The 14,663-nt window shown below is 33.0% G+C and overlaps 1 protein-coding gene across 1 annotated transcript in view; it reads left to right on the top strand.

Moving 5' to 3' along the window:
* Positions 1-14,663, top strand: part of Zng1a (Zn regulated GTPase metalloprotein activator 1A) — a 42,280-nt gene that overhangs the window by 26,267 nt on the left and 1,350 nt on the right. The window contains exons 10-13 of the mRNA XM_027940140.2: positions 1,906-1,962; positions 6,984-7,035; positions 12,584-12,652; positions 12,755-12,820. Of these exons, the coding sequence (XP_027795941.1) occupies positions 1,906-1,962; positions 6,984-7,035; positions 12,584-12,652; positions 12,755-12,820 (244 nt within the window). The remainder of the gene's footprint in view (positions 1-1,905; positions 1,963-6,983; positions 7,036-12,583; positions 12,653-12,754; positions 12,821-14,663) is intronic.

The raw sequence follows: 14,663 nt of genomic DNA, 5'->3' as shown, positions 1-14,663 counted from the left end.
ATGTTTATATCTCCAAAGGAGGAAAATAAATGCATCCAGTGCCATGGATATTAGTTTTCTAGTCATATGCCTTGAATGAGTGAAGGATTTTTTCATGGCAGTGTTACATTTTGGGAAAGTTCATATTAACGTCCCATCTAGAAGCTTCCATTTTTTTTTTCTCTTTTACTCTCCATTGAGAATTTGGTGAGAGTCTTTGATATTTTAGTTTTCACTATAGAGTATTATTTGTTGCATATACATACCTATTATTGATCCTGTCTGTTTTGGAAATTTCAAAAAATCTGGATATAAAACAAAATTATCTCTAGATAACATATTCTCAAAGACATTGTCACAGGAACAATGTGTATTTAGAAGGTAATTTTTTAGAACAACTAGATATTCATAAAATTGCATGTGCCAACTTTATTGAACTTGAAGCTGTTTTCTAAGGTGAAGATAATTAACTTGGTGGGAGGAGTCAATTCATTTTTTACTTGTCAGTATAAATATTCACTGACTGTGAAGGTGAAAAGGGAAATATGTTTAATCTTCAGACTTTGGTCTCAGTGTAAAATGATATTCAAAAATTTCTTCATGGGACATTACTACTTTTTTTGATTATTTTTCTAATTCAGCACCTCTAGAATGTCCAGAATTCAAAATGTTTTTATAGTCTATTAACATAAAACTTTGGAGTATTCTTTTAATAAGATAGGGATTTGTTTCTCTATGCCAAGAGAAAGTGTTTGTAGTTAACAGTGTGCAGACTTCTGAGAGGGACCAAAGCAGGCACAGCTGGTCAGTTCTAAATTAAAGTAGATATTTTATCTTTTATGATTGTACATTTTAAAAAGTATGAATCTGACAAATAAACTATTGTTCTCCTTGTGAAAAAATTTAATAAGCATTTGAAAAGCTCCTGGAGTCTGATTTTGAAATTTGTGTTTTTGTCATTTTCATTAGACATTTCCTTCATTTTAACTTTGATTATGAAGAAGTTACTGATCTCTGCTCTTTTGGGGGCTTATGTTAAAATTGGAAATCAACCACCCATCTTTATAAATTTACTTTTGTGTTTTTAAGCTGAACCTAATACTAATTGTGATGTTATTCTCATCTAATTTAAATTTCTGTATTCCTAATAAGGTTTAATTATCACTAAATAATTCCAAGAGAAATAATGTCCATTGAGATAGAGCACTAACAGGAAGTTTCATTCTATCTGCAAACCCATTACAAATGAATGAAATCAAACCCACATGTAAATGGAATCCTAGAGTGAATTAATATTTATACATTGGCTGATTGGTTCTTTTTTAAATTTTTCTTTTTGATTCTGAGGATCAACCTAGGTCTTGTGCATGCTAAGCACATTCTTTATCACTTTGCTGTGTCCCCAGCCCCTGACTCCTAATGTTTTTATATTACCTCTTTTATCTTGGGAGGAGAAGTAAAATAAATACAGAAATTTCAAGAGTATTTGTAATGTATCTATACATCCATTTATCATGTATCTTTGGAATAATAAGCTACTTGGAAAAGTTTCAGTTCTTCACTGTTTTTCTTTTTCTGCTGTGAAAGTGTAGTATTTGAATAACTCATAAATTATATTTCAAGATTGGAAAGACTGTTGAGAGTCAACAACAACAAAAAACTACTATAGATTGTTGAAGCAATAACCAAGTAATTTTCTGCCTTGATCTGCTCATTCACCCACTTTTATGAATGTTATATAGGAAGTATTTTTTTATACAGGAAGCTTTTTTACAACTTGTCTGTCATTTATATGCATTTCCTTATGATATACTGGTTAATCCTTATGCTTATATATTTTGATAAGAGTCTCAGAGATATTTTTCTTGGTTAATTGATATATTTCACAGAATTTTCAATTATTCATGTGGATTTTTGTCCTTTTAGAGTTGATCTCTCTAATGTATTAGATCTTCATGCCTTTGATAGTCTCTCTGGAATAAGGTATGTTTTCGATAATTTGGTCATTTTTAAAATGTAATTTCCATTTATTCCACAGTTATAGGGATTATTTATATTGATTTAAACTTTCTGTCATTCCTTTGGCATATAAGATCATTCTGTGTGTGAGTGTGAGTATATGGGTGTGTGTTTGTTTTTTTGGGGATTGAATACAGTCCCTCACACATGCTAGGCAAGTGTACCACTACTAAGTTTCCTCCCAACCATTTTTTAAAAATTTAATTTTGAGGCCCAGTTGCCAAGTTGCCCAGCCTTCCCTCCAACTTATGATCCTCCAACTTATGATCCTCCTGCCTCAGCCTCCCATGTTGCAGAATTTATAGACATGTGCCACCATATCCAGCTCTATATGATCATTGTTAATGAATTATGTACTTGAAAGTGTTATTAATTGGTTGTTTGGAAATCACAATGCATTTTCCTATGAAATTAAAGTGTAAATGATGGTGAACCTTAGAGAGTCACTGTTAATATTTCTATGCCAACCATTGTAATGTTCTTTCTTTGGGAAAATACATGATATACACAGAAAATTTTAGCTTGGGTGTTCATACAAACATTTCCCTTTGCTTTAGTGATGGGTCAGCTTTATGGGAGAAATCTTTCTGATAAGGGAGGGAAGAAAAATTGTTTGTTTTTGAACATTAGTATTTTTTAAATTGTGGTAAGAACATACAGCATGAGGTCTACCCTTCTAGCAAATTTTTAAGTATACAATACAGTATTGTTCTCTATAACGATGTAAGGCATATCTCTAGAACTTACTGGAACTTTATACTCATTAATAACAGCACCTGGTCTGGAGGTGTAGCTCAGTGGTAGAGCGCTTGCCTAGCATGTGTGAGGCCCTCTCCCTCTACACCCTGGCAATCACTATTCTAAACTCTGTTTCTATGGATCTTACTGTTTTACCTACCTGTTGTAAGTGGAATCATGCAGTATTTGGCTTTCATTGTCTAATTTATTTCATTTAGCATAATGTCCTCAAGGTTAATCCACGTTGTCACAAACGGCAAGATTTTCTTCTTAATTTTTAAGCCTGAATAATATCTCATTTAATGTATGTACCACATTTACCTTATCCATTCATCCTTGATGAGCATTTAGATTGTTTTCACATCTTAGCTTCGTGAATAATGCTTGCAATGAATATCTTTTTTTTTTTTAAAGAGAGAGAGAGAGAGAGAGAGAGAGAGAATTTTAATATTTATTTTTTAGTTTTCGGTGGACACAACATCTTTTTATTTGTATGTAGTGCTGAGGATCAAACCCCGGGCCGCACACATGCCAGGCGAGCGCACTACCGCTTGAGCCACATCCCCAGCCCCAATATCTTTTTAAGTCCCTGTATATGTCATATAAGATCACAAAATGTACAGCTCTTTAGGTATTTTGAATTAGTGAGGCGGTTTTGCTTACAGTTAGGCGTGGTGCATAGTCTCTAGTTGTGACTCAAATTCCAATTCATGTATATGTAATTTTAACACCCATGGCTTTAAAACCAGTTTTATTTTCAACTGTTTTTTTTTTTTTTCACCCTGTCTTACTCATATTTTGAAAGTAGCATCTAAAGCAGTTGGATATTAGAGTATGATAATATTTTATTGGATCTCTTTACCCTTATGCATTAGAGAATTTAGATTCACATTTAGTGTGGTTAAAAAAATAGAGTAGTTTTGGCACCTGGAAGTGTGAGACAGGCAGGGCATTTATCTCTTCCTCAGTTTGAAAACTGAAAGTCAAAGAGATGAACTTGTCACTCTAGAAGTCAAGACTAGAACTAGTCATTGTAAATGTCAGCTTATCATTTGAGAGCTATTTATTTCATCTATATCTTTTACTGTTGGATTTTTAAGAGTAACTGAATAACAGGTTAAAAGTACAGACATTTCCAGGTACCTAGACGAAATCCACATCTACTTTTTGGTTCCAGTTAGTAGAAAGGTAGGAAAGTTTGGTATATTTAAATTACATATGAGCAATTGCTAAATTGCCAAGGTTAGCCTCGAACTTGTTATTCTCACACCTTAGCCTCCCAAGTCACTGGGATTATAGCTGTGGCCAGCACATCTGGCACCTTGTTGTTTTATAGGACATATAATTATGTCCTTTCAAGACACTCCTGTACAAAGTTCTAATATGTTCCTTTAGTGCTGTGAGCCATTTTCATCAGGTACTTAGTATCTTTTTTGCTCAATAATGATTGAGTATACAATCATTCAGAATTTATTGATTTTTTTTCCATACAAAGCCTTTGTGTTTCTAATTTAGAAATAAAACCCACCTTCCCCCCATTCAATGATTATGGCCCTAAGCTAAATTTAGTTTAGTCATTACAAAATGGTGTTTTCTTAGTTCTGGCTTTACTAGGGAGATGACTGGCTGAGGCTGTCTCCTAATTAGATAATTTTGTCTTTTGCTACCCATTTCTGAAATGGACAGAAGCCTAGCCCATCCTAGGTTTTTATTTTTCAGGTCCATTACTTTTCTTCTTTTTATTCCAGAACTAGTGTACATTACACATGAATATTTAATGACATTTCAGCAGTGGGCCATGTTCCTTTTTTCTTACCCTTCACATCTGGCTTAGAACTGTATTATTTTATTTGAGACCACGGGCTGTTTTGGTGGTTACAGATCTTTTTTTTTTTTTTTAAGAGAGAGAATTTTTTAATATTTATTTTTCAGAGTTCGGTGGACACAACATCTTTATTTTTACTTATTTATTTATTTTTTTATGTGGTGCTGAGGATCGAACCCACGCATGTCAGGCAAGCGCATTACCACTTGAGCCACATCCCCAGCCCTGGTTACAGATCTTGTAATATTTAGAAGTGTTTTTATTTGGGGAAATGAAATAATATTGTTTTAAGTTTGCCTCATTTTTCCTTTTTTTTTTCTTCTAAATACTAGGTATTGAACCTAAGTGTACCTTTATCAATCAGCTATATACTCATTCCTTTTTATTTTTTTGTTTTTTAAGACAGTGGTTTGCTAGATTGTGGAGGGTATCAATAAAATGCTGAGGTTGTCCTTGAACCCACAACCAATCCTGCTGAGCCTTCTGAGTCACTGAGATTAGAGGCATGCACTACCATGCTGGCTTAAGTTTGCCTTTCTTAAACTAATTTTTCTTTGTTGAGCCTAAGAGCTTGCAAGTTGTCATTTAATATCAAACACTAAAATACTTCTTGATTGAAATTACTATTTTTTCTTTTATGTATTTTATTCCTTAGTAGTTTGTTCCTAAGAAAAGGACTATAATGTGAAATTATTTCCTGTTTTGCTATTTGAACTATCATTTTTTGTTTTTCATTTCTACTCATGTCTTGCTATAATTTGCTGTACTTAGAGGTATTTTCTTTAAAGCATTTAGTTGTTGATATTAATCTGTATTTTTACCTAGAGAAATAGAAAAGTTGTGGGACTGGGGATATAGCTCAGTTGGTTTAGTGCTTGCCTTGCATGCACAAGGCCCTGGGTTCTATCCCCAGCACCAGCAAAAATAAAAAAAAAGAAAGGAATAGAAAATTTGCTTATTCCATCTAACTATGAAAAGAACTAAATTAACTGTTTTTTACAGAACAAAATGGTTTACATATAGAGCACCAAACCATTTTAAATTTATACACTTTTATTAGTATAGAGTCAGAAATCGTTACAAGATTATTAGTAAACATGCAAAATGGGGATTCTGATTCACGAACTTCATGAATTTTTGGTAACTCACTTATCTAATAGACCAGAGCACATTTTCCTTTGTTTTTATTATAGAGAACAAATTAAGGATCCAAAATTCTGAGACTTACTAGAAACTGAAACATGTTCATTGTTAAATTTTTGATGTTTTGCTTGCATATGAAATTGTATGCATTGTCCAAAAACATTAAATATTGGATGTATGAAAAACATGAGTTTTCAATGGTTTTCTAACCTCATTCTACACTTATAAGAGAATTATAGTGCTTTAGGGACACTTAAAGAAGTAACTATTTAATGTGATCCCACCACTAGAGGTAAGGACTTTGTAGAACTTTTCTTTGTGTTTAGCTGCTAACCAGGAGAATCCTTTCCTGAACAACCAGCTGGGAAGGATTTAATTTGACACTTTTCCTAGTGAGACCCCCCAATGAGACTTATTCCCTCCAGTAGTTCCTATAAGCTCTTTCTCTTTCCTAAACTTGCTGTTACTAATTTACTCCTTGCTGTTCTTGGAGGCAAAATGTCTGCAAGGTTTTAAGTCCCTCCTCCATCCTGTCCCCATCAGTCTCTAAATGTATGCTACAGTTGTTATGGTTGTAATTTGTTATGCCATATTGATCTTCTGACTCTTCATATTGGGACAATGCATTCTTAAGATTCTGATCTTATTTTCTCTTGACCAGTAACTGTGTATAGGTTTGTATTTATGGATACGTCTTGTTTTTAAATAAATTGATATGTATTTGTATATGTATGTGTTGTTTATCTTAAGTTGTTCCTATGGGAAAATTTTGATAAGGAAAAATTTACCTTTCTTTCTTTAGCTGTCAGCATTGTTTTCAGATAACAAAGCATAGGGAAAATTAAGGAACTTTGAACAGTATAAAACTGTTACTTATATTTGCCTAAGCTCAAATAGGACGTATTAAGAAATGTACTGACATATTTAACACCCAAAAGAGTGTTGCTGAAAATTCAGTCTTTATTATGTGTTTGTTTATGTGTGTGGATATATGTACATATAAGGTAATTATTAAAGACTGTCTATTCTGGCTCTGGGGTAGAGTGCTTGCCTACCTTGTTGTGAGGTGCCCTGGGTTCCATCCCCCAGCACCACGGGAAAACAAACAACTTTTTTCACTTTTATCTACTAAAATAAGTGAATAATATGCAAAATTGAAACTGTGGAATAGATTCAATTATGGTAAATCTCTTCCTTATTTGGCTTTGTTTCTCTGAGTAATGTATAAGGTCAAATCAGAAACATATTGATCTCTGAACTTACAATCATTTATTCTTAGTTTGCAGAAAAAACTTCAACATGTGTCAGCCACACAATCTCACCTTGATCAGGTAAAAAAAATCTTAAGTGTCTCTTTCACTTAGTTGGCCATGTTTAAAATTTTTTTATTATCCTCTTTCTAAAATGGTATTTTTGAACTGTGTTGATAATTTTCAGAATTTTGAATGCTTTTGAAATTGTCTAATCCAGCTTTTAACACATTAACAGGAATTCATCAAACCATTGTTGTTTAGAATCTTAGGACATCCAACTTTCTGGCTTCTCTTTTGTCACAGTATGTTTTTCTCTCTTAGGATGGAAATTTCTCCTTTAAAGCATCCTGAGGGCTTTATCTACAGTCTGTTTTTAACTATTTTGAAATAACTGATTAAGTAAAAATCTTGTATAAGCAAGGCTTATTTAAACAAAGTTGACTTTGATTTTCACCTTTAGGTAGCCCTTTAAATTTGAACTCTGTAAGGTATTTTTCATGATCTAAAATTCTAATCCTTGATGTGGATATTTAAGATGTTAGAAATAAACCTTATATATATTTTCACTGTATTCATGTTTTTTTTAAAGCAGATCATAGATGGTAGAGCTTTAGAATAATTCCTCATTCCATTTAACACCCATACCCACACCCACCCAGAGGCTGTGTGAGTGAACAGCACACTGCAGTGTTCCCTCTTCTGTCTGGCAGTGATTGCTCAGTTGAGTCATTTTCAGTTTCCGTAGGGCCAAGTTAACAGCAGCCTCTAGTTCATTTGTCTGTATTTTTGCTATGTTTATGTGGAGCTATACCATCATGCTTGTGGCACCTTTCTTTGTGTTGTTTATCTTAAGTTATTCCTAGGAGAAACATCTTTAAAATGAATGACTAAAAGATGTACAAGTCCTTGCTAGTGAAATTTTTGGGAAATATTGACCGTTTATGATAAAAATCATAAAGATGAACTTGAAACACATTCTTCTTGAGCTTGTGAATGAAGGACATCATACTAGAAATCATAAGGAATTTAAAAATGAAGAAAGTACTTACTTACATAAACCTTTATAATGGCTAATATCTACACCCATAGTATCTTGATGGTACCCCATGCTGGCATTTATCATGCCTTGTAGTGTAGGTTGAAATAGTCTATATAAATTCATTAAATATAAATTCTTCATTGCTTAGCACGGGACTTGGTGTGAAGGAGGTACTCAGTGAATTATTTGTTAAAAGAATGAAAATCAGTGATTCTCAAATGTAGGTATTCAAAATCACTTATAGAGCTTTAAAAATAATTTAAACATACTTAATAGTTTCTGCTCCTCAGATTTTTAGGAATAGGACTTAGATATGCATATTAATATGTATTTTAAACATTTTATTACAAAATTTTTCTATTTGGTACACAAAAGTAGAAAGAATAGTAAAATGGACCCCATGTATGCATCATCCAGTTTAAATACTGTTAGTATATTGCCAATTTTATTTAATCTATCCTCCCAGTATTTTTTTGTGGGAATTTAAAAAATATATATGGAATTTTAAAAGTATATATGGCTGTTTTCAGACATAACATAGAAGCAGAAATACATAGCGAACCTGTATGTACTCATCCCCCTGCTGGAGTGTATTAAAGAAAATCCCAGACATTATGTCATTTCACCAGGAAATAGGGCATGTCTATTTTTTATAAAAGCTCTCTTTTATTATTCTGTAGTAATGGGGATTGAGCCCAGGGTGCTCTACCACTGAGCTACATCTCTAGACCTTTTATTTTATTTTATGACAGCTGCACAGGCTGGCCTCAAGTTTGTTGTAGTCCTCCATTCTCAGCCTCCCAAGTAGCTAGGGTTATAGGCATGTGCCACTTGCCCAGCTATTTTTATAAAAAACTCTACAGAAGAATCTGAAGCTCTTTCCTCCTTTAAGTATGTAAACATAGGGCAAAATATAATATTGCAGAAAAAGGGCTATGTGATTTGAAGATATGAACAGTGTCATTTTGTTAGTGTATCTGAGGTATAGAGAAAGAAATCCCTCTCTTCTTTATCCATCACTAAGTTCACGGCTGAGGTCCTAATAATAACAGAAGATGGATTAACAAAAGAAAACCCATCATTTTATTAAATTTATATGCCATGGAAGCCTTCATAATGAAAGCTTAAAGAAATGGATAAACCTGGATATTTTTTTGTGTGTGTATGAGGTTTGATGAAGAGTGGCAGAACATCATAGTATAATGTCATACCCAGGCAAAAAGGGACAGCAGCTGGAGTGTGGAAATGTAGATGTTGAGTTTAAGCACATCAGTGGATTGTTTTCCAGATGAAGAAAACATGTATAAGTTTATTACATACTGTGGATTATTTGCAAAAGAGTAAAAAACTGAGAAATACCCTGGTGGATTAAAAAAAAAGAAAGATGAAATGAGCAAACATAAGTTATTCTTAAATCTTATTTTTGAGTCATTTCCTTTTGTAGGTTTTAGTTTTCTGAATTATTACCTCACTTACCTGCTTTCATGTCTCCAGACATAGGAAAAGGAGACTTAATTTTAGGTTCAAAATAAAAATAAGCTAAAAAAAGTCTGAAGTTAGAATTCCTAGAATAATCTATGCATGGGTTATTGAAGTTTTATCCCTGAGTAATATTTAATGTAGTTCTCTGTTTTTTCCCCCTCATGATTTCCTTATTTGCTCACATAAGGAGGACCTGGGGGTTGAAGGGTGGGAAGGTAGGCCAGAAACCCCAAGTGACAATCTATGTTTAGTTTATTATTAGAGGCAATTATGAATTCTGAGTTTTGACTCTCATCAGATAGCACTGGGAATTTATGGATTTCGTCTTGCTAAGAATTTTCTAATATGAGAAGAGTCTACTGATTTAGAAAACCATAGTTCCAAAATATAGATTGCCCTCCTTGAGCACCACTATGTATCATCTTAATTTTAAAAATCTTTTTTGTTTCACACTGGAGTTAATTGTACCCCCTGAAATATTAGTCATATCTCTAACCTATAAAAGAAAAATATCATCATAAAATCTTTAATAATAAGTTAAGACTGTATTGAATCCTAAATTGAGACAATCTCAATATTAACAGCTGAGTTATCCAACTTGAATAAAATACATCATAAAACTTTGAAGACTTAATTACTATCTTTTGAAACTGACAAATTGTGCTTCATTTGGCAATCTTTTGCAATATATTTTGGTTTGCTCATATTTTAATATGGAAATGTAAGTATTTGTAGTGATTTCTTTAAATGAGGAAAGAAAATGTCATTTTGCTTAAGTGTAATAGTATTACTTTAAATTATATAGAAAACCAATAGTTTAAAAACATAGTCTATTTATTAAGATTTTTTTTAAAGTATTTTTATTACTATGCTTAAAAAAACACTTTGCCTGAGATCTACTTATTTAACAAAATTTCAAGTATATTATACAATGTAATTACCTGTATGTACAGTATTATACAGCATACCTCTAGAACTTATTCATTTTATATGACTGTAACTCATTGAATAGCAGCTCCTCATTTCATTGCCCTCCCATTACCTGGTAACCACTATTGTATTTTCTAATTTCTATGGGTTTGGACTGTTTTAGACACTTGATAAAAGTAGAATCATGCTTAGTTTACTTAGCATAATATTTGCAAGATTCATCCATATTGTTGCATATGACAATTCTTTTCTTTTTTGAGGCCAAATAATATTCCATTGTATGTAGATACCACGTTTTCTATATTCACTTATTGATTGACATTTGTTACTACCTTTTAGTTATCTGAAAAGTATAGTAGACTCCCCCCCATCATAATCCATTGTTTTGTTTTCCATAGTTTCAGTTACCTATGTTTAGTTGCAGTCCAAAAATATTTAATGGAAATTTCCAGAAATAAACAGTTCAGCAACTTTAAATTGCATGCAATTAAATGAAATTGCATGAAATCTGTCACCATCCAGCTATGGCCTGCATGGGATGTGAATCATCCCATTGTCCAGCATATCCACTCTGTTGAGTGCTCATTAGTCACTTCTTGGTATCTTAGTTGTCAGATCAGCTGTCACAGTATCATAGTGCTTATTTACTTAATAATGGCCCCAGAGCACAAGAGTAGTGATGTTGACAATTTGGATATGACAAAGAAGCTGTAAGGTGCTTCCATTTAGCAATAAGGTGAAAGTTCTCATAAGGAAAGAAAAAAAAATTATATGATGAAGTTGCTAAGATCTGTGCTAAGAATGAATCTGTGGGTGAAATTATGAAGAAGGAAAAAGAAATTTGTGCCAGTTTTACTGTCACATCTTATACTACAAAAGCTATAACCATAGTACATGACAAATGCTTTTTTAAGATGGAAAGGGCATTAAATTTGTGGCCCAGTACTATCTGCGATTTCAGGCATGTATACCAGTGGTCTTGGAATGTATTTCCTGTGGATTACTGTGGACTCCTCTAAGTCTTTTTTAATTGTTTCATGTTTTAAAGTCCAACTTGAAACTTTTTTCTTAAAAAGTTGACTTGTATGTCTCCTGTTTAAGCAAGAAAGCACATTCTACTTTTCTATTACTGACAAGAGTGGAAACTAGATGTCCCTGCCTTTGTGCTTAAATTAGTCTTTAATACTTTAAGCTGTTCACTAAGTTTGGATTAAAAAACAGTTCTTGATATTTTCATGTTTTCTACTATTCCTATATGATTTTCTGATGATGAGTAAAAATGCTGGGCCAGATAAACAGTTCTAGGAAGTTATGCAAAGCCTGTTTTAAGCTATTTGAGTTTGGCTTGAATATCTTATTATGCAAGGTGAAGTTCATATTTTTATCATTATGCTTAGCCTTTATGCAATTTTTTTGTCACTAAATTTGAAGTTTTGGGTTATATTGGCAAAAAGGAGTTTGAATTTTGTTATCTGTTAGAGGAAATCTTAAACTTCTGGTTCTGTAGACAGAGATTTGTCAAGATCAGGAGAAAATATACATCTCAAGAGTCTATATTCTGTACATAATGTTATCAACATTCTAAGCCAAAAATGTCATTTTCATCTCTACAATCTCTTTTCCACTCAGCCCTTGCTTATTCAGTTAGAGAGAAAATGAACTTTTCCTTTGTACTTATTTTTCCATGAGATCAGTGTCACACTTTCACTTTTGAGCAGTAAGTACCTTGGCTCTGGATAGTTTATTTTTCTGAACTTCATCTTACCCAATTTATGAAAAGGAAACTATTTATCTTTAACTCACCAGTATCACTGTGAAGAGTAAATGGAAAGAGGAAACAAGATGACACAGGCAAAAGAGCCTAGCTCAGGACTTGGTCCACAATGTATGTTAACATTCCTTCTTTCATGAGAGTCCTAAAGAGCAGGAATTAAATAATGACTGTCCTTTCATGAGAGGTTTTTGTGTAAATACTAAACTATTGATTAACTCTGCAGAATATAAAAGGAGTTGCTAATTCCAAAAATCAGCACTTATAGTAAGAAAAATATAATTAACATATTTATAAGGCAACATAAAATTCCCAATATGTTCCTTACTTTTCATCTTAAAATGGATTATATTTTAAAATAAATTTGATATTACTATAAAATTGTTATTTCTGTTGATTTACAGAGTATTGTTACAATCACATTTGAAGTACCAGGAAACGCGAAGGAAGACAGTCTAAATATATTTATTCAGGTGAATACAGTTTTTAACTGATTAATGATTGATCAGCTGTTTGTTGCATAGTTGTTATTATTAGCAATGCTTGGTCTTATTAAAATATTTCACTTGATACAGAATCTCCTGTGGGAAAAGAATGTAAGAAACAAGGACAATCGCTGCATGGAAGTCATACGACTTAAGGTGCAGTATGCAATATTACCCTTGTAGACTTTTGGACAAAGTTGTTTTCTTGGCTGTTAAATAACTATATTTGATTTTAAATTAAAACACTGGTTTTGGTACAAATATCTTTGTAGACTTTAATTTTTTCTCATTGCTGTAAAGGAGCTTTGGAAATCACTGCAAAAAGCATGATTTATTTGCACAGCTTCATTTTAGTATTGCTGCTAAAACAACCTGTGTGCTTTGAAATGTTAGTCCCTGTTCTCTACTCCCAGGTGTTCTGAGCAGTTCTTTGGCTAGTAAGCTTGACTCCATCATATTCTCCTCCTCTTGGCACCAGAGATTGGTCACTTAGAGAAAACTGTGTTTATTTTTCCAGGAGAGTTTCATTTAACAGAGAAATTTTGTTGAAAATCCTTCCCCTGCTGAGCCTTATGCTTCTTGATTCATTTGGCAGACACTAAACATTTATCATACTCTATACAAAGTTACTAAGGACTAGAAGAATTCTTGTTCTCTGTGGAAAGTCATTCATATCACTTGACATTTGGGTATATATGTCAAAAGGTATTTTTTCCTCTCAATGGAGTGGTTCTAAGGTGTGTGCATAACAAATCAGCAGTCATTTCAGTGTATACTCTTGTCATCTCACAAGTGTGCATCAAGTTTCTATTACTGTTCATAACTAGATTCTCTCTCCAGTTAACAACTAACTTCCTGGGGCTCTGCCTAGGATTTTCTGCACAGTGACACAGGTGAATCTTGGTCTACTTGCACATCCCACACACTCAGAGGAAGTAACCCAGATCTTTCTTGCTGCTGCTTTATGACTGTAACACCAGCAACTTCCCATGATTCAACCGGCAGAACACATTTCTTCCCGTAACTGCTTTTATCCCCTAGGTACTATACATGGGGTGGTTATCTAGAAAGGCAACAGTTTGGGTATTTACACTAATGCTTGCACCATGACCTATGTAGAGTTCATTATCTTATCTTGTACTATTTCAATTTCAATTTTGCCCTTAAAATGTGTGACAGCTTCTCAGCAGTTGTCTTCCTTTGGCTCTGCCTTTGGCCCTCCTCCTATCACAACACCAAGTGATTCCGGAGCAAAACAGTCTTTCCTGTTAAAAAGAATTAGTCATACAATCATCACCATGTTTAAAATGTTAACTCTAGTAACAGCTGATGTTTCACAATCTTTATATAAATAATAGAAAATTGATGCTTGCATAATTTTTCCCAAGGCGTCTCTTATTCCAAAAGTTCAAATTTAAAAAGCAGATCACACAATTGAACATAGGGAAAAAAAAAAAAAAAAAAAAAAACAACCTGAAAGAAATATCCTCCAAATAAACAAGTATGCCAAAAACCCACAAAAATTGTATAGTAGGAATGAGTGAGCAGTTTGTCTCCTATTTAAAAAATATATATGTGAAAATATATGTCACAGACATTTCAGAGAAATTAATTTCATCCCTATAGCAGCTAGTGTATCAGATAATTTCTTTCCCATTTCTGTAAATCAATACAAAGTGAACTTTAGGTAAACGTAATAGTTCTACTCCATTTATTGCAAACCATTTCTAGAACAGATAATTTAATTAATCACTCAAAATCCTTTAACTTCTCAAATTTTCTCACTAATTCTGCTTAAAAGCAGAATAATTAATAGTATATGATATATTACATTTTATCATTTTGTTGTTTCAGTTTTAGGTTGTGATCAATAACACTGAAAGACTTTTTTAGGCTGGCGATGTAGCACAATGTTAGCATGCTTGCCTAGCATGCACCAGGCCCTCAGTTCAGTCCCCAGTACTGGAAAAAAAATATGTTTTAGACAACTTAGTGAGAA

The sequence above is a fragment of the Marmota flaviventris genome, chromosome 13 (assembly GCF_047511675.1).
Source record: "Marmota flaviventris isolate mMarFla1 chromosome 13, mMarFla1.hap1, whole genome shotgun sequence".
Taxonomy (NCBI): domain Eukaryota; kingdom Metazoa; phylum Chordata; class Mammalia; order Rodentia; family Sciuridae; genus Marmota; species Marmota flaviventris.
The sequence above is the reverse complement of the archived record's forward strand: the minus strand, read 5'-3'. Positions and strand labels throughout refer to the sequence as shown.